Here is a 22,664-nt window from a genome sequence, read left to right as displayed (position 1 = left end):
ATGTCATGATAGTCAGGGGAGTGCAATGCGACTTTCCAGTTATGAGACCGCAGGATTCCTGTTGTGGCGATCGGACGATGATAGAGCTAAGGTAAGGAAGTAGTGAAATGCGCTATAGTTCAGACATTCCAGAAGGCAAGGGACCCACCGACTCTTATCTGGACTCCGTTCAACTTTTGCTTCATCCCCTGTGAACACGTTCGAGCTTTAGTCAGGTGCGAGCAGAAGATTTGCCTGGCAGGTGACCTGGCAGAAAAAGAAATGTGCAGTGCTGGAAGAACGTCTGATTGTTAGCGGTTGAGTGGCGTGAGAGGATCCCTGTCATAGGATTGGCATGCTACTATCTCCCGTCTAGGATTTAGGCCCTGAGTGTGACATCAATTCATTCTGTCATTACGAAATATGAAAGCATCAATGAAGAATGAATCCCTTGGGCTCTATAATTGGTTCTTTCTTTTATTTCCCTTATTCTTCTATGATGGAGGAGTAATATTACTGTTATACTTTTGTTGCGCATACTTTGTATGGGTACCTCGTAGATCAGGGAGACACTGTATTAAAAAAAAAAATCGCAACACTAAGTGGAGACGGTCTAGCTTGGCCCTACTGAGGAACAAATTATTCAATTGTATGACTGATGAGGCGATCTATACAGAACAAGATTATCGGCAAGTTCTCGCGCCATTAAAATAGCCGTTTTATCCGGTCCTTATGAACCTATTAATAGAGAATTTAATGGAATATCGTAAGGAAAACTTTTTCTTCCAGTGATCTAGAAGATGGCAAAATCATCCCAATTGGTCACGATATTTTTCTAGGTTATCGCGGCATCAAAATGCCTCACTGGTCCAGGTAGATGTTGAATCATAACTAGTACAGACCTCTAAATTTGCTGGAAAAGTACTTTCTTCTCCTCAGACGGGGATTTATTATCAATCGGCCAACTTACATGCCACTTTTAGGGGACAAGACCCACTCATCGGTTGCTTATTTCGATTTGAGTATATAGGGCGTTGATCAAACATCACCTGACATTGTGAACTGCTTTCCCTTGCTTCACTTAAGTATGTTGTCTTGAATCAGTGAAGGAAGCTCATTAGATAAACTCACCCTGTTAAGAGAATTCGCGCGCTTTCAGGTGTTGATACATAAGTATATCTTCTGGGACTTGGAGTTCAAGTCAAGCTTGAACATCCTTTATTATATGCAAATGCAAGCACGAAAACCGTCATGAAAACCGTTCCTACATCAATATGCGCTGTGCGATGCCCTATGTCCGGATTTTATCAATTGACAGACAATGAGCAATAAAACTTGGAGGGTATTTGACATCCCAAGTAATGCAGGGAGATTCTTCAATAAGCGGAAAGTCACTATGACAGATTCATATGAAATTAGTCTTTAAATAGGATCCCTATTACTCAGGAAATGAACAAAAAGAAAAAACTAAGCTACATCTGAATTGTTAAGAAAGGGGCATGCTAGGCCTACAAGCTAAGACTCAAGAGTCCGAATATATAACTGATCAGTGAACCTCCCCAGCAGATGCAGCCGAAGTACAATACCTCAGCCATTTCTAGAAAGCCTTTCCGACTAAGAAGATTTTCCTGTTGACGATCAGCACTTGGTTCAGTCAAAATGGCACGAACAACTACAGTATCCTCAGGGGATGTGGGGGAAGAATGTACACAATACACTTCTCAATGGGTCCTCAGCTCGGTACGGGATAGGTAGCATTCCATTTCTCCTTGCTTGGTCTCCACTTAGAAAAACAAAAATCGGATTATCGGTCAGCGAGAGATCTTCATATCTTGGCGGATGTCTATATCCCTCAATTACTCATGAACCCTGTGACATGAAAGGAGGCGTGATTATGAGACCCAGATGCTTTCACCCATTCGCAAAAGAGAGAGGCTCGTTGATTACCCCCAGACCATTATCCAGCCTTTCATATTCCTACGTGCTATTGGCCAGGAAGGCTATTCTTGACATGGACACATCGTATGTCTTCAGAGTGGTTTGGTGGTGTAGATAGCCATTCGGGCGACGAAGCAAACTGAACTGTCTGTTACTTGAGACAGGATGTCGGAAGCTATAACTAAGCCATGTCGGGTCGTTTGATCTTGTGGTGTACAAAGCTTTTGGGATCCCTCCTTGCTTTTATGGTTTAAATAGTGTCTTGGAAGCCGCATGGTGCTGAGAAAGAACCCTACGTAAGGTTTCAATACTTAACGTGTTGAAATGACTGATATTCTTATAGGTCATAGAGCAAAGCTATGCAGAACAATTCAGCTGAAACGAGAAATGAGTCCTTTTCTCGAGCGGGATTACAGGTATAACGTATCACTACCCTATAACATAGGAACAGTGGTGGATAAGACATGAAAATGAAACATAAACATAAATTTCAGAGCACGTATAACAGAGGCCTCTGATGAAGCTGAGCGTGACATCATCTGTGAGACTTTCTTCAGAGCTCATAGTGTAGCACGGCGTTAGGGTAACACGACTCGGCAATAGAAGTCTCTGATCCCGAAGTTGACAAATTCATGAACGAAGGGTAGATCTGCCAACCTAAATTGGGAACTCTCTGCAGAATTTAATCTTAAGTCACGCTTTGTTTCAAGCTCAGATTGATCTTGAAAAGGGTGTATGGGCATAATTCCCCAAGGAACACTGCAAGTTAGCTAATCCACAGTCTACGTACAAAACTGGAAATAGAAGATTTAATCGGTTCAAGGAGTCGTCGAATTCTAATTTAGAGACTTGCTTTGGGTGTACCGTTCCTGTGCATGTGGTATCCTAGTTTGGTGCGACGATATACTCCTTTAAGAGGATCAAAGCCAGGGCAATTGAACTTGGAGCGCCCTGCTCGAACTAGTATCTCTAACGAACAAGGAATGAGTCTGATCTGCGATTTCTAAGCCTTGGTTGTATTATCACAAAGACAGCTGGCAAGCGTCCACCAGGAAAGTCTAGTTGATGAGGAGCGGGTTTTTTAAGTGACAGAGCCCTAACTCAATAGATGTCCCTGAAGCTGTTTCCACCCGATACCGGTAACTAATCTTTATTGAACGACATTTCCCTAGCCTGACGTGCGCAGATATGTAGGTCGCGGATAGCTTATTTTTATCCGAGGAAACGGTTCAGCCAAAACCACGTCATACCTATGTCCTTTATGTACTGTACAATTTCATGCTGCAGGATCTCCGCACGCGCCGAGCCGATCGGCAATTAATCATTGCCCTATATGCCATGCTCTCCAGTCGAACGAAGAGAACAGGGAAAATAGCCAAGGAAGGTATTTGATTGTTTACCTAGATTGAGTGGAAACTGTCATTAAAATACTTTATAGACTAAACCCACCAAGGTGCGAAATACAAGTCCAAGGACTAGTAAACGACTCCATACGGCAAGACTAGCAAACCAACCAGATCACCGCCTTTCCTTCCCTTTTTCTCCCCTTCATCTCCGCCCCCAGTACCAAACTTCAACTTCTCTAACTGGCAGTTTGCCGGGGCTCAAAGACATCTTGCCCGTTAGCAAAGCTTCTCCTCTCCGCGCAACCGTCTCGCCTCTTCTGGCCCTCTCTCGCGCCTCCTTTCTAGACTTCTCTCCCCACCCCCTCCCATTATTACCTACCGTCTGTGTCGTACCGGGTACACAGTACACACGACGCAACACTTCGCTCACTCCCTACTCCTCTCCTTTATCGCTTGTGTTTCGTCGGTCGCATGGCCCCCTTCATCCTTCTCCCGAAATAGAACCACTCCGTTTGGTTCCTCCGTTTGGCCTGAGCCTCGTTTTTACCCTTCAATTCAAACCCACTCCCGTCTCCTTTCTTTTAGCCGCGGATCGCTGGCTCGTCTTCGTTCTATCCTCTCGTTTATCGTTCCTTCTTCCCCTTCCCCCACTTGACAAGCAACTGTTCCGCCATCCTTGTCCCTATTGGGGTAGAATAATCAGTCAATCACTGTTGCCCTCATTTAACACCCCGACCATCCTCACTCATCCCCATCAAGCTGCCATATTCTATCATTGTTTCCTCTTCCAAGGGTGACCGGCCATCGGAGGAAATCAAGTTCAAACATGGCCTCCAACGACGATAATTTGAAGACGGACAGTCTGCGACTTGGAGATAATGATGAGCATTCGGCTCCTACCACCACCGCTGTGCACTCCCCAGAATCCAATGGGCAATCAGCCTCCGCTCCTGCTTCAGCCCCAGAACCGGCGGCGAACCCTCTTACGTCTGGCCATCATGAAAGTATCCCCCATCAACATATAGTGACCGAAACGTCAAATACACAGCCTGTCGCCGGTGGCGAAAGTGCTCCTCCACCCCAACAACCAAGTGATGCGAATACTCTCCCGACTTCCAATGCGCCCGCCGTTGAGTCCGGGGCCTCGACTATTGAGGCGCCCCCTGCGGAGCAGGCATCGCAGGAATCTGACGCGAAGGAGGAAGACCAGGGTCCGTCATTGATGATCACATTGCTTTTGACATCAGGCTCGCGACATCCGTTCAAGATCGATGGGAAGTATCTCCGAAAACGATCGGTGAATGTGGAAAACAACGATCCTTTTGCTATGAGCGTATACACGCTTAAGGAGTTGATCTGGAGGGAATGGCGACAAGGTATGTATTGGCGCAGACAGCTATCAAAGACCGGACCGGGTGAGATCGAGTAAGACTAATGTGCGCATCTGTAGACTGGGAACCGCGACCATCATCGCCGAGTTACATTCGGCTGATCTCGTTTGGTAAACTGCTCGATGATAAAGCGCCTCTGTCAGGTATGTTATACATTTACCAAGCTAAGTGTCACTTGGCGAGGTGCTGATTCAAGTATTAGACTCCAAATTTAACCATGATGCTCCCAATGTGGTGCACATGACAATCAAACCTCAGGAACTTGTCGATGAGGAGGATGCCAAAGGCTCTAAGCCACAGTACTCGCGGGAACGTGAAGCCAGTGAACGAAGCCCGGGTTGTCGCTGCATAATCCAATGAACTTATTGGATCCTGTATTTGCACATACCGATGATGGGGGTTGTATCCTTATTCAGCTTCGACGTTACGTGGCCTTCCGGCTCTGACAATGCACGTCTGTGGTTTATTCAATATCGCACGAGGTTTCGTCTAGTTGGTCTACTCTTGGGCGCGATGGACCCATCATGGCCCATACCCCCGTCCGTCTATCTCGTTTTGGGTTTAACCTCGTCTTATTTGTGAGCGCTTTGGCGTGGCCATCGCTCTGTGGCCTTGATGCGGGATATCTACTTGGCCACTTGTGACCGTAAACAGGGACGGCGTTCCGGATGTTTGTATTTGCTCTTCCAGCACCGAGGCATATGTGTGGTATTCTTAGTGTGTTTCTGGTTTGATGGTTTCCATTTGTTTGCATAATCACTTGAGCTGCTCGACGCTGCTCTTGTCCTTCACCCCGTTCGTATATACCCTATTTTCTTTGATCCTCCAAGCTGTTGTCCGTCAGCATGTGTCTACATATTAGCAGATTCTTCATATTCTTTTTCATCGCCAAGCACAAGACTGGCTGTTTCAATCCTCTCATAGTCCTGCCGTAAATGCCACATCTATCTCCGCATGACGAAGTCATCATGGTACCTAGCTCCGCGCCGATATCTCCACTACTCGATAAACATTATGAACACACCCCATAGTTAGATGTAAATGAGGTAGCGCAGGGCTGTGGCTTCTAACCGTGTAACATGACTTGACGGCGTACAAGCGACGTACGAACAATAGCACCGCTACACAAAGGAGCACTGCGGTCCCCTTAAATATGCTTCCTCGGCCTAATACAATCCACGACCAATACGTGTAGCCCAACTTATTCATCCATGCAACCCGTATGTCTAATTGCATCTAGTAGTATTTGACCATCAAATCATGAGTGGGCCACCTATCAAATCCTCTTGTTCACATCCCGCCTGTATCGAGAATAAAGAATCATAACGACCCATATGATGAATTAAATAAACGAGACCAACGAAGCATAAACGGAAACCAGAAGCCGGCAATCGAAACGTAGCTTAGAAATCCATCCGCAGCCTCTTCTCCATCTCGTCGTGGAAAGTGGGTGGTTCTCTGAACTCGTCTCCTGTGCTGAGTCAGTATATGAAGGGCCAATCCTCGAGCACAAGCTCCAGGTACTATGGAGTAGAGATATATAGGTGGAGGAGAATGATGACGAACCTTTAAACACATCCTCCCACCCGACTTCCGTATCCCGTCCACCGAGCACAAGAATATCCTCATGAACATTGCCGGCCTTTGCACCGCCCAGCACAGCCGGCCGGAATGTTCCATCCCGCACGAGCTTCAGTTCCATGCCGCGACGGATGGGCTCCGCGATACCGTATGCTCGACGCAGGGACTCCATCTTCATTGCATCCTGCGTTTGGCGCCAGGCAATCAGACGGGCTTCGAGAGGGTGTGCGGAGGCGGGGATTTCGGATTGAGAGGAGGGAGGGCCCCGGGAGGCGGGGAGGGTGATGTTGTCGCGGAGGGTGTCGGGAAGACCGGGGGCTGAGGGGGCGCCTTTTGAGGGGTGGGGGAGGGAGATGGGGATGTTTTGACGGGTGGTTGTGTTGGTTGTTTGGCTGCGGTGGTTTGTGGCTGGGGCGATGCGGAGAGACTTTTTCACTTTTTGTTAGCTGGGTGGGTTGCTTTGCTTGGATGAAGTGTTGTATGTAGTTCTGGGGTGGTGGTCGATGGGGTGAGCACATACCATTGTGGTGGATTTGAGAGTGAGATTTAATAAACTATCGGTTGGGTATATCGAGGCGGGAGAGATACCAGTGTCTATCGTATATGGTGGAGGAAGATGGGGAAGGTCAAGATGGAAGCGGAACTGAAAGCGCAGTGGAGGTTAGACAGATACCGAAGCTCTGACGATAGACCTGACAAGGCAACGGTAGGATAGCGCGTCCAACAGCTTCTCCGGTACACCCTAACCACCACTTCCGCAATTCCGATCCTCAGTAAGCACGCCCGTCACGTGAGAGATGTCGCAAATTGTCCCCGATCAATTATACCAGAACCTCCGAGAGAAAAGGAAAGGCAGCAACATCACCGCGCTTCTCACACACAATGCCGCCGTTCGTCTCCTCCCTCACCCTCCGCACGCTGCGGACCATCATCCAGCGTCCTGCGTTCACTGCTATCGCCGCCCCCAAGCCCTCATACTCCATCCCCCGGTTCCAGCCCGTCCTCCGCACACCCACGGCCGTCGCTGCCGCTACCACTCCCAGCCTTGCTATCCGCCAGTTCTCGACCTCCCCGTTCCGCCAGGCTACCTATAATCAAGTTCGTCGCGGATGCCGGGTTGCTCAGCGGGCGCGTCGTGCCCGGTCCCCGGCGCTGAAGGACAGGCCTGAGATGAAGGGTGTGTGTTTGAAGACGGGTATTACGAAGCCAAAGAAGCCCAACTCTGGTGAGAGGAAGACGGCAAGAGTACGGTTGAGTAGTGGCAAGGTGGTTACGGCTTATATTCCTGGTGAAGGTTTGTCTTCCTATATTGGTGGTGGTTTAGGGGCTTCGATGCTAACAAGGGTGATTGTAGGCCATAACGTGCAGCAGCACAGTGTTGTTCTTGTTCGTGGTGGACGTGCTCAGGATTGTCCTGGTGTGAAGTATCATTTGGTCCGTGGTGCGATGGATTTGGTATGTTGTCTTTTGGTTATCCATTGGTAGATCGAGTGACGTGGGTGCTGACTCCTTGTAGGGTGGTGTTGCCAATCGGTTGACCAGCAGATCGAAATATGGAACTAAGAAGCCGAAGAGGGATTAATTGATCGAGGCTGGAGAGATACCCTGACTAGGCCGATGGGCGAGAAGCCGATGTTCAGATGCTTGTATTCTACTATCTACTTGGGTTTGTCAAACGAACTCTTATCGTCGTCATCGTTATAAAATAGCTATGTACATTTATGATGGAACTTTATATTGAACGGGTTATTTTCGCTTTTCCCTCAAGCCAAAACATAGTGTGGTAATTGCCCTGCTGTAACCTTAGCGCTTCATGAATATGCACAATCACTCCCTAAAACCAAGTAAAGAAGATGATGAAATATCCTTATAATAAGACACATGACACCGCGGAAATACGAACATAAAGGAAAAAGAGGAAGAAGACGAGGGCCGAAATAGCCAATGCCCAGCATCTACAGTTGGAACAAAATGGCCAGGTGGATCTTCTTATCGTTTAAGATAGGTCTCCCGTATGGCGGCGGTTCGCTCAAGTAGCGTAAGTCCGCCATGGACCGCTCGTGCTCGAACCTTGTTACTGATTGCAAGGACAAGACCGCCAATAATGACTATCGCGAGCAAGACTTTTCCGAGAGCGGTTAGTCAACTCTCATTCTCGTAGCCCGCGGGCTTTTTCATGTTATTAACCTGGAAGAAGCGGGAAGTGCCTGGGTAGAAGGATGTGTTAGTAGCCGTTCCCCAATACAAGTAAGCGTTGACTCACAGGAATAACCCTTCCAGTCGAAGTTGTCACTGGGGTTGCAGTGGCACTTGAGATCCAGCCTCAATTGCTCGCCCGTCGGACAATGGGTGAAGGGGACATGATAGTAGGCGATTTCATTGAAGAAGTGGACCTGTTGTTTTTCCAAGAGCAAACCAGCAGCAATAGAGTGGACTGGAGCATCACCCCATCTTTCATAGAAAAAGCCGCCATCGCGGTCAAGGGATTCGAAGTAATCCAGATATTCCTTGGATCTGAGCCATTCCAAGTGTCCGATTTCGAAATTCGACCACTGCTCACAAGATTCTGGTTAGTGAAGCCCACTCAAGTTTCAGTAAACGAGGTACTTACGAAATGGCACTTGTTGTACGTTTTACCACCGTCATCGCTCAAGAAGCCCATTGAGTTGTCCTTCGCGATGTGTTCAGGGTGATCGTTCATGAACTTTTTCACGCTATCCCAGAGGGTAGGAATAGTATCGAAGTATTCATATAGACTAAGAACAAAGCTGTACTTCTTGTTGTTTTCCTTCATAAATCGGAAAGGATCGAAGCTGATGTCGCAGAACAATTCAATGCTGGGCTCCACACGCCAGTAGTACTCGTAGTTCAGCATCAAAGGGTGCCGGAAGAAGAATCCAGACTCGTAACGGCACATGTGTCGGTAACTCTCGGAATCACCGTAGATAATTTTCCTTTGACCCATGTCCTCACGCACCTTTTTCGCCTTGTCTTGATCGATCCACTCAGGGTATGACCAATGTTCCTTTGGAATGACACCGTAGTGGGTGGTACCGGAAACCAGGGCCGTGGTGATCTTTTTGAATTCGTCATCGAATTCCTTGTCATTCAGGAACACCCAATCATAATGGTAGTTGCGATTAAAGCGATCTTCAACACTCCGAATTGACTTCGCAATATCCCAAACATCCGAATTGCGCGCCAATGTGACAAACGTCGCATTAGCCCGTGCACCCTGAGGGGTGCTCACGCTCTCCGGGGCACTGTTGGCATGTTCCTTCGGGGTAGCAGCATTGTCATGAGAGGTCTGGGCAGAGGCGGAGCTATCTTTGTAGCCGGCCGGGTTCAACTTCGAGCCGATGCTTTCGGGGATGGGAATTGCACTTCTGGAGAGGAAAAAGAAAACGGCCAAACCCTATATTGAAAGCATAGGTTAGATACTAGTATGAAACAGCGTGGGCAAGGAACCACTAACCGCGGCGGCAAAAAGAAGATATCGCACGTATTTCACCGGTCCCGATGACATGATTGTAAGATGCCCCTACCGTGCCAGACACGGGACTATCGAACAACCAGATGAGGTTTGAAAATGGGTGCCTAGCCTTGTATACAGGAACGGGCAGGTCGGAAAGCAAGGGGTTATGTACCAGGATTAAACGAATGATGAGAACAGGTGAAGGGAAGCAGCCTTTAAGAAGGTCAAGAAATTAAGTGCCGTCAATTAGAGACAGGGCTGTAGAAGTGAGTCGTCTGGCGACAGGTTGACAGCCCGAGTGGCGATGAAGGCAACGGCTGAAGGCTAGCAATGAGACAAGGGAGAGACACTTTTCTGGAAGAAATTATTTATTCTCTAGTAAGAGAGGAAATTACACGATCCCCACCCTTTGCAGGAAAACCGTCGGGGTCGCGAGCCAATATGCCGAGGAGTTAGTTTCACAAGGATACGAGGGAAAATTGGTTACATGAAGTAGGATCTTTTGTTCGCGATCATGATTTAGTTGGCAGTGGAATGGCAACGTAATGTACTCTACCATCATTGGCCAAGACTCTCTCCCCTATTAGGAGCTCCAAGAAGTGTGATTGTCCAGTTGAATAGACATTCTGGTCATTGCGGAGGAATGTGTTACACGATCCTCAATGTGCTAGGCAGTAGAAAGAGGGATTTATTCTTTTAGATTTTGTAGTTAATACATATACATCGGTTGCTCACCCTGTGTGATATGTTTGAATGGGGCCATGGCGACTCTAAGGCGACGATCTATTCCTGCCGGGGGTTTGGGGCAGCAGCTGGGCTTAACGACAGTCAGATCAAACCTTTGGCGATGACGGCAATATCCAATAAGGTTTTACATGGCCTTGCATTCACTAAGTATCAGAAGACCATAACAAACGGAGCATATACCTTGACAGCGGTTCTTCGAAACATTTGATTCATTCCCCTTTTTATTTGCACAAAGGTACATGTCGTTGCCTTAGGCAGCCATCCCACTCCGGCACTAACCTGGAGTCGGTAAGCGGGTGATATCAGACCGGAAGTCGACTTCATCCCGCACTACATTTATGCGGCGGTAAATCTCGCTCCTCTGCTACCTCATCTCCCTGCATCCACGTCCCGCTGAAGATGTCCTTCTTCGGCTTTGATACGACCCTCCCGAGGGATCGAGCCCCCGGGGGTGGACAGAGGGGTATTTTTGATACTCCTGACCCGTTTGCCGAAGTCGCTCGCGCCAGGTTGGAGGGACATCATGACAATGATGATGATGATGTGTAAGACTGCCCGTCTCGATGTCGCCTTCAGCCGATCAGAAGATCCGTGCAACAGACTTAATATACTGACTGATGGTTTCTTGATTGGTCTGCAGAATTGATTTTGAGGATACGTATGATGGTTTGGGAGATCAACTCGACGACGATCAGGATGCGTTCAACGACGACACGTTCGGCGGGGACATGGGCACTAGCGCCGTCGGTAAGGACTTTGACTTCTTCGGAAAGACCGCTCAGGTTGCCGATGTCATTGGAGAGGAACAAGTCCGCTACAGCCTACAAAAGCCCCAGGCTCCTACTGCCGCCCCTGTCGCCGAGGTCCCCGTTGCAACAAGTACCGTGGCCCAGAAGCCCAAGCGCACCGGATACGAGAAGTATTCAGATCCGGATTATATTCCGGATCTTCAGGCCAAATCCAGCGTTTGGGGTCTACAGAAGAAGCCCGAGCCCGCGCCCGCGGTTCATCCGGTAGTCCAGCCGGTGGTTCAGCCGATGGTGCAGGCCAGGAAGATGCTCAGCCTGGAGGAAGTGGAAGCGCAGTTGCGTCACCAGGGCCCCGGGCCTGCCCCGGGTTTACCCCCAGTTTCTCTCCCCCACTCAATGGCAGAGGCACTCCATCATCTGCAGCGACCTCAGCAAATCCCTGGGTTTCCGGAAGGCTTCTCCCAGCTGCCTCCTGAATTCCTGCAGGCGCAGTTTGCTAAAGGTGTCCCACCTGCGCAGATGCTGCACCACCCATCGATGGTCCCTGAGCCATATCCTCCCCCCAACTTGCCATTGCATCTTCTGCAGAATGCCAATCTTCCTCCTCAGCACATGGTACACCCTCAGCATCAAGCTCCCCCACGCGGGCAGCGGACCCAGCCGCAGCAACAGCAGCAGCAACAACAACAACAACAGGCGCCGCCACCGATGCCCCAGAATGTGCCTCAGGGTCCCAGGGGAACGAATAGCAATCTGCCGTTGATCACGAACCCTCAGCAACTGATGCAGCTGACGGAAGAGCAGCGTGTAGCGTACTTGATGGAAGATGCAAAGCGCGCGAAACGCAACCACAAGATCTTCCTTCTCTCCAAGGGCAATGGGCTGATGACCCCCCAAGATAAGAACTTTATCACACGGATTCAGCTCCAGCAACTAGTAGCAGCTGCAGGTAACGTCGCAGACGCGGATTCGGAAGCTGTCTTGGCCGAGGACTTCTATTATCAAGTTTACAGCCAGATCCGAGGCGCACCCAGACAGCACCCGCATCAGCCACTTGGTCATTTTGCGCAAACATACCTTCTCCAGACGGGCAATCGGCTCGGCGGTCATGGATCCCGACGTCAGGCACAAAGTGCAGACAACCATATGCAGAGAATGCAGCAACAAGTCCAACGCGCAGTTGAAGCCGCCAAAGCCAAACCGAAGAACAAGCAACTTATTATCGAAGGAAGCTTGGGCAAGATCTCTTTTAGTAATGCGAAGACGCCCAAACCAATGCTCAATATCAAGCGCCCTGAGACTTCTGAGGGAGCCAAGGCGGTTAAGAAGCCACACACCGACCTCAGTCTGAGTGACCGGAAATCTATCTTGACCAATATCGAGAACGTATATGGCACATTGATGGAGTTAGAGGATATGGAGCGCACAATGCCTCCACCACCGAATGAAGAAGATGCCGAGGCAATCCAAGAACACATGGAATGGCGACAGAAGGTTCGCTCTCTCAATCAGAAGTTGTGGCAGGCGCTCAAGGTTATGGAGCCCATTGTTCCCAACACGAACACCCCACACCCCTTCATTGCATTCCTTTCGTACCCTAAGGGCAAAAAGGCCATTCCACGCATCTTCCGTCATATTGATCAGGAACAGCGGGTTACCATCCTTACTATGATTGTTGTGCATCTGGATAGCTTGGACGTGGTTCGGCAGGGACAGCCGGCGCCTGGTGAATCACAGCCTTCTCTAGCCGTGAGGGAAGCCATCGATCTCTTCTCGCAAGCGGTCATGCCTAGTCTTCTGGGTTACGTTAACGAAGCCCCGTTCAACATCATTATTGGTCTCTTGGGCCTGGTCATCGCGCAAACTCATGTACACATGGTCGCCAAGACTCGTATTGGGCTGGGTATCTTAACCATGCTTCTCAGCCGGGCAGAGATCGTGAAGGAAGCCGGGCAGGCCGCCGAACGGGACTGGCAACAGTGGGTGGACAAGTTCAACGTCTTGTTTGATACCCTTGAACCTACTTTTGGAGACATCTTCCCTGGCTCTATTAATGCAGGCGACGATATGTATGTGTGGCAATTCTTGGCTGCGGTCGGTATTGGAGCTAGCCCCGAGCAACAACAGCGCTTGGTCATCGCAGTGAAGTAAGTCAACTCTTGTCGAATTCTACCGAATAGGCTCTGTCCTACTTGCGTGTATAGAATCCTCCAGGGAGCAATGCTAACAGTACTATAGGGATCGTGTCATGGAAACGGTGGCATATAGCAAGACTCTTCCTGCGGATATGGCTAGCCAACGACTTGGAAATGTCAACCTCTTCATGCGTGCCATTGGTCTCGATGTTGAACTTCTCGGCTAGAGGGAACATATCCCTGCATACCTATCAACCATAGAGCGCTAGTGCTTCTAGGCACATCAGAGACACAACTCGATGCGAAAGAAGGCAAATCGTTGAAAGTCATCAACCGGAGCTTGAGCCAGCCTGGGTGGGACTCTGTCAACTCAGACGTGAGCTCCTACCACGGGTTTTCCATTCGTAGCTTGTGGACTCGGATTGGAGGAGTGGATGACCGGTCGAAGGAAGATTTACCCTTTGGCTGAAAAACCGAAGGACCATGACGCCGTTTGGTCAAATGAAGGACGTGAAAGGACTACGGCCAAATAAATGGCAATTTGATGACACTAGTAATTGTGAGCGAAAGGGCATTTGACGACAGGATGTTCTTCGATGAAATTATCTCTACGGTCTATCGCGGCGATGCCGGATATCCATTTTTGTTTTTATTCTTTGAATGTATATTTCTTTCTCAGTCCAACCCCATATCAGCGCACAAAAAAGGGTAAAAGTTCGGAAGCAAGCCTCAAGAAGCGGTGCCATTGTCAGAAAGCCGAAGAAGTCACTCAGGTAATACCTAGCATCTATGATAGTATGAGAGGTGGGATGGTGAATGTTTTCTAAGAATGATGTCTTGAAAACTGTGCGGTCTAAGTATGTAATGTAATGTTTAGGAGCGATTTGAGGATATAGAGTGTCTATAAATCTATCTATACTATAGTGGAGGATGGCATAAGGACTAGTGGATGAATAACTTCATGTCGTTGCTGAACCGGAACCGACAGGATCTGAGAATGTCTCACCTTCTCTAATATTGACAACGTTTTCTAGGCAAGGTCCAGGACGAACAGATCGGTCAACACTCGGCGCGAACCTCGAATTTCAATGCCTTATAATTGACTGATATTAGCCGGATGGACCCTTGGATCACTTCGTATGGGCCAGTTTAGTCCACCGACAGAGTGGAGCTTGACCCGCTCAGCGTTGAACCACTGGATAAAAGAGAGGTGAGGTCCAGAAACATCTGGCCGATAGGTTTCCTTCGGTTTCGCTCGTTCCATCTTCGAAGAACCCCAGAACCCAGATGCCAGATATTATCCGACAAGGCAAACCGATAGCCTTGCCGAATGGCCCGTTCTTAACCGGGGAAGGCCCCTAGTGTGTTGCCGTGCCCGATCGAATGATGCCGAGTGAACACCAGATGGGGTGATATGGGGTGACGCTCAGCTTTCCCATAGGGTTCGATTGACGCATGGACGGTCTCACGGCTTACCGGAGTTTGTTCGAAGTGTAGACGCTGCGACTAAACCTATTTTACGTATACGCAAGTATAATTAAGGACATGGGGCCTGCCCGTCAGTGGAAGGTGCGATGAATAGGCGGGTGGATGTAAGCACGTGTGGAAAATAAACGGCACGCACGCCATACCACCTGTAAAATTGAAGGGTCGATCGTCACCCAAGAAGGTTGTTAGAGCTTGAAGATGAATTACGTGGTGCTTGGGGACTCGACCGCAGATCGTCCAGGAAGGCAAATTAAAGATGATCAATAGGGGGGTTTTCATTAGATGAAACAATTTCAGAAAAGAGAAAAATTTCATCCATTGGACACTCCCTAAAACACATTTGATACTGTCTATAGGAATGAAGAGCACGGAGTATGTACATACAATATAGGTAGAGGAGAGAAAGAGAGACTGACCAAAATTACATGTTGCGGTACCTTACGGACGGTGAACCTGATGCGTCCTCCGAAGTAAGTTGAGAAATGAAATCCACCCGAACGCATGCCCCTCCGCAATTGTCCTCCTCCCCCACCAATCCCGATTGCGGTGCCCCTTAAATATCCCGTGGCTGCCAGCGCTCGTCTTGCTTGTGTTTCTTTCTTTTCCTTCTTTTCCTCTCCAGACAACCCTTCCACTCTAATCACCCTTTCTACCTGCTTCTACTCTTGTCTTCAATCGCATCTGTCATCATGCCTTCCGGTTCGGTTCTTGTCACTGGGTAAGCTACCGCACCTTGATCGGGATAGTATACCCCACCATAGGCTCAATGTACTGACGGCGCAATCATACAGTGGAACGGGCTACATTGGCTCTTTCACCGCCCTTGCTCTCCTCGAGGCTGGCTACAAGGTTGTCGTCGCCGACAACCTCTACAACTCCTCCGCCGAGGCTCTTCGCCGCATTGAGTTGATCTCCGGCAAGAAGGCTGAGTTCGCTAAGGTCGATGTCACCGACGAGGGCGCTTTCGACAAGGTTTTCGAGGCTCACCCCGACATTGACAGCGTCATTCACTTCGCTGCCCTGAAGGTGTGCTTGTCCAATGCCACGTATCTACCCCGCTTACTTACACCTGCGTTTTGGAATGTAGGCCGTCGGCGAGTCTGGTGAGAAGCCTCTGGACTACTACCATGTCAACGTTTACGGAACTCTCAACCTCCTGCGCTCCATGGTCCGCCACAATGTCTACAACATTGTCTTCTCCAGCTCGGCCACCGTCTATGGTGATGCCACCCGCTTCCCCAACATGATCCCCATCCCCGAGGAGTGCCCTCTGGGCCCCACCAACCCCTACGGTAACACCAAATTCGCCATCGAGAACGCCATCATCGATGTCATCAACGCCCAGCGTAACAACGCCGCCAAGGCCGGAAACCAGGAAGAGAGCCAGAAGTGGAACGGTGCTCTGCTGCGTTACTTCAACCCCGCTGGTGCTCACCCCAGTGGCATCATGGGTGAGGATCCTCAGGGTGTTCCTTACAACCTGCTGCCCCTTCTTGCCCAGGTTGCTACTGGCAAGCGCGAGAAGCTCCTCGTCTTCGGTGATGGTAAGTGTCTCTATTACCCTTCAGATCCAGAAGAAAACCGTCATGACTGACTTTTGCGATATTAGACTACAAGTCCCACGATGGCACTGCCATCCGTGACTACATTCACATCCTCGACCTTGCTGATGGTCATCTGAAGGCTCTTAACTACCTGCGCTCGAACAACCCCGGTGTCCGTGCCTGGAACTTGGGTACCGGCAGGGGCAGCACTGTCTACGAGATGATTCGTTCCTTCTCCGCCGCTGTTGGTCGCGATCTCCCCTACGAGGTTGCTCCCCGCCGTGCTGGTGACGTCCTTAACCTCACCGCCAACCCCACCCGTGCCAACAATGAGCTTGGCTGGAAGGCTGAGCGCACTCTCGAGCAGGCTTGCGAGGACCTCTGGCGCTGGACCAAGAACAACCCTCAGGGCTACCGCCAGGAGCCCCCTGCTGAGCTGCTGGAACAGCTGAAGAAATAAATTACTTTAATCTATGGAAATGATCTACCGGTGGATGCTAGGATCTATGATGCGAAGGTGGATGGACCAACGAAGTCGCCCCTCGAATAGACACAAAAGCCCTGTAGATTGGATGACACGAATTTCTTTTCTTGTTTCTTTTGTTGAGCCACATATATCAGTGCTTAACTGAATAATTTGCTATTATGTGCTTTTGCATGATTTCAAAAACACATCACAAGTACAGTCATAGATATAGAAGGCATGAAGAATTACAGATTGCATTGCTTTTTGAAGCTCTATCAATTCTTTTGTTTCAACCAATTTTAGTGTACAGTCTATTTGTTAGCTTTCCGGCTCCTTCGCGATCCTGGGGTCTGCTCTTTTGGTGCAGGCTTAGAACTGGAAGAGCCATTCTTCTTCTGGTTTTCCTTCTCCTGTTGCTCCTTGTTGGCCAGTGCCCTTTTCACGGCACTTTCCTTCTCCTTGAGTTCAATTTGCGCTTCGCTGAATTGCCACAGCAGTTTCCCAGCCTCTTCATCCTTGATATCTTTGCGAGCGAAATCCACCTCCTGACACTCCTTGACCATCCATCCACCGGTGCCACGGCCGTATCTGGCCTCCATAGCAGCGTACAGAATACTCTGGGCGCCCTGCTGCGGTGACTTCAGGACCAGCCACCATAGAGGCCAGGTGATCAGATAAAGAAGCAGTCCCCAAAGCGACCCACCCGTCAACCAGCGACGGGTACCCGGAGTGCGGCTAAAGCCAGGGTCAACAACAATCACACGCGTACACGGAGGCATCTTATCCGGACGCTCATAAGCATTCAAATGTTTCTGAAAGGACTGGGCGAAAGACATCAAGGCAAGCTTGCTTGCTCCGAAAAGGTTGGGTTTGGATTTCTTCGACCCAGCCCCTGCCTTTTTTACATTCTTGCCATTTTTCGTTCCCCGTGGCTCGTTGGTGTCGGGTGTACAAGCTGCCTCTATCTGCTTAGGGTCGATTTTGGCACCAATGTAGCTCGAACATGTTGTGAAAATGACCCGCACGTCACGGTGGGGTGGCTGGGCCCGCAATGCCGGGCTGAGGATGCTTAACAAGTGGAAATTGGCGAGGTAGTTGACCTGCCATTCTTCGTCGATTCCATCTACGGTCAGCTTTCGGCTGGCGGATGAAGGTACAGCCGTGTTTCCACACAGGATGATCATGTCCAGTCGGCGTGGGGGGACGTTATCGATCCATTTCGTCGCGAACGTGCGGATTGAGTGCAGTGAGGACAAATCCACCTGCTCGGCGTAGATGAGTTGATTCTTCGTTGATTTTCGGAGATCCTCGATGTAGTCAACCAGGAAGACGTCCGAGGGAGCATGCTGTGTGAGGAGGATGACCTGGGCACCGCGCGAGGCAAGTTCGTGGACGACGCTGGCTCCTATCCCTGATGTTCCGCCCTAGAGAAACCTGTATTAGATTTTCCGCCTCCATTCCAACAGAAGCCAGCCAAGACACATAGAGCATACCGTAACCATCACAACCTTAGAATGCATCAACCGCTCCGATCCATTTCGGGCACCCCCGAAATAATACTTCAAAGCAGCAACCAACAGGACCCACGGCACGATCTCCAAAACTGTCCACGCATAAGGGATAGAGGAGATACCCTCCTGGAAACCCTGAGCAATCAAGGGAATAGGCATTGTGCGATGGTCAAATCCGCATCCAAACAAACAAGGGCAGGTACCGAACAAGGTGGGAAGGAACAATCCAATTATGGACAGAAAGGCTGCTACTAAACATAGGATCAACTGCAGGGCCCAGACCACAAATAAGCTCACCGCCCAGTCTACCACCATCTGCTTCGTCAGCGGGCATGGACCCACTTAGCTAGTGCGTCGATAAATTAGAATAACGGCCGCAAACAATTTAAGTCATTGAATTCAGGACATCGACCTCCCCCGAAACAAGACATGACCTCCAACGAAGCCACCGACGAAGATTACTTCCTCCCGGTAGAAAGCCAACGGCCCTTCGGCGCCGGAATCCGTCGCAAGAAAGTCCAGTTCGTGCGGTCTTCGGAACATGATCTTAATACTACCTCTACGCCGGCAGCGCAACCTGCCTCCTCGGGAACCAGTATAGCGAATACGTATCTGTCGATTGTTATGCCGAAAGAGAAACAGGTTTCGGAGCCTGGTACGCCCGTTGGGCGTGTGTCTGGGGACGTGGGAAACTGTGATGCGGAGGTGCAGTCGGCCCCGGCTTCGCCTTCTGCCGCTCCTCGCTGCGACGTATGTAATCTTCCGATTGACGGGGATGAGTCGGCACATGGGGCTGTGATGGCGGGTGACCGGCCGCATGAGGCGTCGCTGGCGCATCAGGTGTGCCTATCGCATTCGCATCCGCCGTCGCATTTGGATCGGACGAGGCAGGGGTTGAGGTATTTGGCTGCTTATGGGTGGGATCCAGATAGCCGGTTGGGATTGGGGGTTTCTGGGCGAGAGGGGATTCGGGAGCCGTTGAAGGGGCGCTTGAAGGTTGATACTGTTGGTTTGGGGGCTGAGGGTGATGATGAGGCGAAGGAGGGTGGTAAGGGTAAGAGTCGGGTGGTTGAGAGGCCGGCTAAGGTGCAGAAATTGAATGCAAAGGAGGTAAGGAAGGGATACTTGGATGCCAGGAAGAGGGGGGAGAAGTTGCGGGAACAGTTTTTCCAAAGTGATGACGTTTTGAAGTATCTTAGGCAGTAGCAGTTAGGACGGGTTTAGCGTTTGGCGTGATTCAAAGATACCCTTTTATATTTATCTCTTTTTCTTTACATAGATGTGCTGGATTTAAACGCTGGAGAGTATGCTTCAGAGGGTACATGCATTAACTACATACAGGGACAGAAGATTATATCAAAAAGAAGACAGAACAGGATACAAGAAGATATCCATTTAGCGCCGTGGCGCCTTCGGTGCTCAAATAAAACCCGAGAGATTGGTATCACAGACGCTGTAGTAGAAAGACATAGGTATAGGCTTCAAACGGCTATAGCCGTCGGTAGTCAAGGAGTATGATTCTCCTTGAAGTAATTCTGAGAGAAACTGAAGGCACTATGATCGCCTGAAGAAGTGATGCTTCTTTTCCTTCTTCTCCTTATGTGGCTTTGCATTGCTAGGTGCAGGTGCTGCACCATTCTGAGAATTGGACCCCAGGGACATGGCCCCCATAGCGGCCGAAGGAGGCGCCGGAGGGTTGAGCTTCGGGGCTGGGGCCTTCTTAGGCACTGGTTGAGGCTGAGGTGGAGGATCTCTTTCGAACAAATGGGCCGGTGCCGTTGGCTTTGGCCTTTCGGCTGGGATGTCTAGGCGTCTTCTGTCGGCACTGAGATCCCCAAGCTGCTTCAGGAACAAACCAGGGCTCAGCATATGTGACGTCGCAAGGAAAACATCCTTGTTAAACGCTTGAGAGACCTCATAGCAGGAACGAGCTTCGCCATAAGTTGCACCACCAGCCATGAAGACAATGATGCGTTGTCGGGGCTGCTCTGTGGCTGAACGGGTCCGAGCCCAAGTCGGTTTGGCGCTCCGCAGAGAGGCTTGTGAGAGGGTATCCTGGGGCCCTCCCATGCCCTCTGCCTCAGTATTTGGTCGAGTGGGCGGAAAAACCGCTGGGTCCAAAGTTCCTCGAACCAACTCCTCGAGCATCAACTTCATGTTCAGTTCATATCTTGACAAACTAGTTTCATCAGATTCTGCGGGCGATGGAGGCTTTCTGTGGAACAGCGGCTGGACAGGTGGCTTCTCATCTTTCAACTGCTTCTCTACTCTGGAACCAAGTAAATCCAGGTTGGAGATAACGTCACCATCTTGCGGTGGAAGTTGAGCGTGCGCCATAAGCTTCCTGATATCTCCAGGAAGAATCCCACCTCTGTACATGATGTAGAGAAGTAGAAGCCGAAGTCTATCCTGATGGTCCACTGCATCATCATCAAGTAGCTGAACGAGCTGTGAAGCCAAGTTCTTCGCCTTTTTGTAGTTCTCGTCCAGCCCGGTCGACAAGCACTGTTCAACGGAGCTTACCTCCAATAGCTTGTGCTCCTGAAAGTGTTTCATGCATTCTTGCGCCATGTTAAGATGGAGCGTATATGCATCCCTACCCTGTTGGAACTCTGTGAGGCCAGCTAACATGTCTTTGATTGTGTTCACGTTGGCTTTGTCATTTCTATGGGAAAATTAGCAAAGGAGATCCACGGCTACGGGATCTCACAACAGCGAGGACTCACTCTTCAGCGAATTGAGGGTTGGCTGCCCGAAATTTGGCAAAGTCTTCACCCAACTTTCCAAGCACATCCTTCATATGAAGATGTCTGTAGTCAACCCAGACGTTATCATTCTCGGAGATCTCCATCTCCTTAAGTTCTTCATTATGGCTACCTTCGTTTATAATTGTTTTGTAAGTGACCTTGTCCCCATCTTTTATCGGTAGCAAGTCATGCACCATAGATTGGTACGTAAATTCGTGGATAAGTGGAGCAACAATGTCCATAGAGCGATCCACCACCAGAAGCACGCCTCGAGGTCTCTGGGAAGGGGGCGGGAAGTCCTTTTGAAAGTGGGCAAACTGATCTAGCTCATTTTGTATAAATCGGGCAAGGTGCGAGCACATAACACTAGCTTCGTGGGTTGGCGCTCTAGGCTTGTAGTATCGAATCACGGGGTACTCTCCTAAGCTCGCACAAAGAGATACAATCTGGAGTTCCGGTCAGTGGTCGACTCGGATGACGCCACATCAAAAAATATATATAATGAATAAAAGTATCGTACCTTCTGTGCCAGCCCTTCCAGATGGCCGCGAATCAAGTGGTTGCAACCAGGGTGAAACAACACGGGAAAACTCCACGGATCTCGGAACGTGACAAGACGCGATTCCCTCGGAAAGTAGTCGGCACTCATAACGCGGAAGCTAGCAATTTGTTCTTGGGCTATTTGAGATCGTTCGAGTCTAGTGCGCTGTTGGGGGTCGAGATCTATAGGCGAGGTTAGGTCTCAACTCGCGGGCGTAGAAAAGGGGTTGTGACCGACATGACGTCCAAACCAACCAGGCCTTTTTGTATCGCTTTCGCTCAAAGTCGGCCATTAGGCAATCGACGATATGTGACTGGGGCGATAGGATATACAGCGCATCCATAGGGTTGGATTTCCGCTTTTCCTCGATCTGCTCGACATCTTGCAAGAAAGATCATTAGCCGATGCGATTCTGTTATCGATCAGAATATTCGGCTTACTGGTAACATTGAGATTGAGAATGTCATCCTCGCTCACAGCATTATCAATTAATTTCCGACTGGTCTCATCCACAACCAGGACTTTCCACTGCACGTCACCACCATTAGTTCCGCGTCTACTAAGAGGAGGGGTCTCGGCACACCTCATTCCCTGCCGTATACCGGATTGTATTGAGAATAACTATACGACACAGTTTAGTTAGTACAAGAAATGAGTGATTAGTTGAATATATCAAATATGGAAAGACTCACTTTCGCGTTGAATATTGAGTATGGAGGAGTTCATCTTGGCTGGCCGGCAGCCCTCTAGCTGTAGGTTAGTTTGATGTCGCGCACTTGAGATCAATAAGACTACAGCCTAAGAGCGGCTGGTTTGGGGAGAACAATAAGGAGAATCAGGCGACAGGTAAGAGAGTCCAATCAGGGGGTGGAGGGGTTGGGAATGGAAGTGAGTTCTCTCTTTATGAAACGTAACTGTTACTAGAGACCCTCTCCCAAGTGTCCCCACCATTTAATCCATCATAGATTGCGGCGGATCGGCAGCATTCATGCGGTGTGGCGCCGGCACGCTTTCGGCCTTCCCTTA

At 49.6% G+C, this 22,664-nt stretch overlaps 10 protein-coding genes across 10 annotated transcripts; 5 read left to right on the top strand and 5 right to left on the bottom strand.

Annotated features, from left to right (window-relative positions):
• Positions 1–4,089: 4,089 nt before the first annotated feature.
• On the top strand, positions 4,090–5,014 carry BDV37DRAFT_283801 (uncharacterized protein; the record flags this gene model as incomplete). Its single annotated transcript, XM_032087367.1, has 3 exons — positions 4,090–4,639; positions 4,714–4,797; positions 4,857–5,014. 3 exons carry the CDS (start codon positions 4,090–4,092, stop codon positions 5,012–5,014), a joined length of 792 nt encoding a protein of 263 aa, XP_031940701.1.
• Positions 5,015–5,973: 959 nt separating this feature from the next.
• BDV37DRAFT_143920 (proteasome maturation protein) lies at positions 5,974–7,016 on the bottom strand. The gene is made up of 3 exons (XM_032078862.1): positions 6,756–7,016; positions 6,221–6,662; positions 5,974–6,125 (listed from the first exon to the last, which is right to left on the bottom strand). Exons 1-3 carry the CDS (start codon positions 6,756–6,758, stop codon positions 6,058–6,060), a joined length of 513 nt encoding a protein of 170 aa, XP_031940700.1. The 5' UTR covers positions 6,759–7,016; the 3' UTR covers positions 5,974–6,057.
• Positions 7,017–7,042: 26 nt separating this feature from the next.
• Positions 7,043–8,318, top strand: BDV37DRAFT_143885 (mitochondrial 37S ribosomal protein uS12m). The gene is made up of 3 exons (XM_032078861.1): positions 7,043–7,529; positions 7,590–7,690; positions 7,752–8,318. Exons 1-3 carry the CDS (start codon positions 7,118–7,120, stop codon positions 7,815–7,817), a joined length of 579 nt encoding a protein of 192 aa, XP_031940699.1. The 5' UTR covers positions 7,043–7,117; the 3' UTR covers positions 7,818–8,318.
• BDV37DRAFT_143874 (glycosyltransferase family 15 protein) lies at positions 8,049–9,931 on the bottom strand. Its single transcript, XM_032078860.1, has 4 exons — positions 9,711–9,931; positions 8,847–9,650; positions 8,499–8,787; positions 8,049–8,442 (listed from the first exon to the last, which is right to left on the bottom strand). The coding sequence occupies exons 1-4, from the start codon at positions 9,759–9,761 to the stop codon at positions 8,378–8,380; spliced, it is 1,209 nt and encodes a 402-aa protein (XP_031940698.1). The 5' UTR covers positions 9,762–9,931; the 3' UTR covers positions 8,049–8,377.
• A 780-nt stretch (positions 9,932–10,711) lies between these two features.
• BDV37DRAFT_250414 (deadenylation-dependent mRNA-decapping factor PAT1) lies at positions 10,712–13,467 on the top strand (the record flags this gene model as incomplete). Its single annotated transcript, XM_032082182.1, has 2 exons — positions 10,712–11,002; positions 11,098–13,467. Coding segments are annotated over exons 1-2 (2,401 nt in total), but the record flags the coding sequence as incomplete, so codon positions are not given.
• A 1,160-nt stretch (positions 13,468–14,627) lies between these two features.
• BDV37DRAFT_250411 (uncharacterized protein) lies at positions 14,628–15,382 on the bottom strand. Its single transcript, XM_032082181.1, has one exon. It carries the CDS (start codon positions 15,142–15,144, stop codon positions 14,854–14,856), a length of 291 nt encoding a protein of 96 aa, XP_031940696.1. The 5' UTR covers positions 15,145–15,382; the 3' UTR covers positions 14,628–14,853.
• A 136-nt stretch (positions 15,383–15,518) lies between these two features.
• On the top strand, positions 15,519–16,833 carry BDV37DRAFT_283796 (NAD-dependent epimerase/dehydratase family protein; the record flags this gene model as incomplete). The annotated part of the gene is made up of 4 exons (XM_032087366.1): positions 15,519–15,547; positions 15,621–15,855; positions 15,917–16,373; positions 16,439–16,833. The coding sequence occupies 4 exons, from the start codon at positions 15,519–15,521 to the stop codon at positions 16,831–16,833; spliced, it is 1,116 nt and encodes a 371-aa protein (XP_031940695.1).
• Positions 16,834–17,150: 317 nt separating this feature from the next.
• BDV37DRAFT_283795 (putative oxidoreductase) lies at positions 17,151–18,509 on the bottom strand (the record flags this gene model as incomplete). Its single annotated transcript, XM_032087365.1, has 2 exons — positions 17,151–18,263; positions 18,333–18,509. 2 exons carry the CDS (start codon positions 18,507–18,509, stop codon positions 17,151–17,153), a joined length of 1,290 nt encoding a protein of 429 aa, XP_031940694.1.
• Positions 18,371–19,730, top strand: BDV37DRAFT_143782 (putative G-patch domain protein). Its single transcript, XM_032078858.1, has 2 exons — positions 18,371–18,561; positions 18,624–19,730. Exon 2 carries the CDS (start codon positions 18,780–18,782, stop codon positions 19,554–19,556), a length of 777 nt encoding a protein of 258 aa, XP_031940693.1. The 5' UTR covers positions 18,371–18,561; positions 18,624–18,779; the 3' UTR covers positions 19,557–19,730.
• On the bottom strand, positions 19,285–22,542 carry BDV37DRAFT_143793 (Sec1 family protein). The gene is made up of 7 exons (XM_032078859.1): positions 22,331–22,542; positions 22,222–22,259; positions 22,079–22,166; positions 21,876–22,019; positions 21,618–21,820; positions 21,077–21,543; positions 19,285–21,015 (listed from the first exon to the last, which is right to left on the bottom strand). Exons 1-7 carry the CDS (start codon positions 22,362–22,364, stop codon positions 19,905–19,907), a joined length of 2,085 nt encoding a protein of 694 aa, XP_031940692.1. The 5' UTR covers positions 22,365–22,542; the 3' UTR covers positions 19,285–19,904.
• Between the last annotated feature and the right edge of the window lie 122 nt (positions 22,543–22,664).

The sequence above is a fragment of the Aspergillus pseudonomiae genome, assembly GCF_009193645.1.
Source record: "Aspergillus pseudonomiae strain CBS 119388 unplaced genomic scaffold BDV37scaffold_40, whole genome shotgun sequence".
Classification (NCBI taxonomy): Eukaryota; Fungi; Ascomycota; class Eurotiomycetes; order Eurotiales; family Aspergillaceae; genus Aspergillus; species Aspergillus pseudonomiae.
Note: the sequence above shows the minus strand (reverse complement) of the source record. Positions and strands in the feature narration are given on the sequence as shown.

Bases quoted from the DNA above. Each gene is read 5' to 3' on its own strand.
- BDV37DRAFT_143782 (XM_032078858.1), top strand. From the start codon at position 18,780: ATGACCTCCAACGAAGCCACCGACGAAGATTACTTCCTCCCGGTAGAA.
- BDV37DRAFT_143885 (XM_032078861.1), top strand. From the start codon at position 7,118: ATGCCGCCGTTCGTCTCCTCCCTCACCCTCCGCACGCTGCGGACCATC. The intron at 7,530-7,589 runs GTTTGTCTTCCT...GGGTGATTGTAG, and splicing joins GGCTTATATTCCTGGTGAAG to GCCATAACGTGCAGCAGCAC. The intron at 7,691-7,751 runs GTATGTTGTCTT...GACTCCTTGTAG, and splicing joins TCCGTGGTGCGATGGATTTG to GGTGGTGTTGCCAATCGGTT.
- BDV37DRAFT_143793 (XM_032078859.1), bottom strand. From the start codon at position 22,364: ATGAACTCCTCCATACTCAATATTCAACGCGAAA. The intron at 22,260-22,330 runs GTGAGTCTTTCC...TGTGTCGTATAG, and splicing joins ACTCAATATTCAACGCGAAA to TTATTCTCAATACAATCCGG. The intron at 22,167-22,221 runs GTGTGCCGAGAC...GGTGACGTGCAG, and splicing joins GGTATACGGCAGGGAATGAG to TGGAAAGTCCTGGTTGTGGA.
- BDV37DRAFT_143874 (XM_032078860.1), bottom strand. From the start codon at position 9,761: ATGTCATCGGGACCGGTGAAATACGTGCGATATCTTCTTTTTGCCGCC. The intron at 9,651-9,710 runs GTTAGTGGTTCC...CTTTCAATATAG, and splicing joins ATCTTCTTTTTGCCGCCGCG to GGTTTGGCCGTTTTCTTTTT. The intron at 8,443-8,498 runs GTGAGTCAACGC...CCTTCTACCCAG, and splicing joins CGACTGGAAGGGTTATTCCT to GCACTTCCCGCTTCTTCCAG.
- BDV37DRAFT_143920 (XM_032078862.1), bottom strand. The intron at 6,126-6,220 runs GTTCGTCATCAT...GACTCAGCACAG, and splicing joins GTGGGAGGATGTGTTTAAAG to GAGACGAGTTCAGAGAACCA.
- BDV37DRAFT_250411 (XM_032082181.1), bottom strand. From the start codon at position 15,144: ATGAAATTTTTCTCTTTTCTGAAATTGTTTCATCTAATGAAAACCCCC.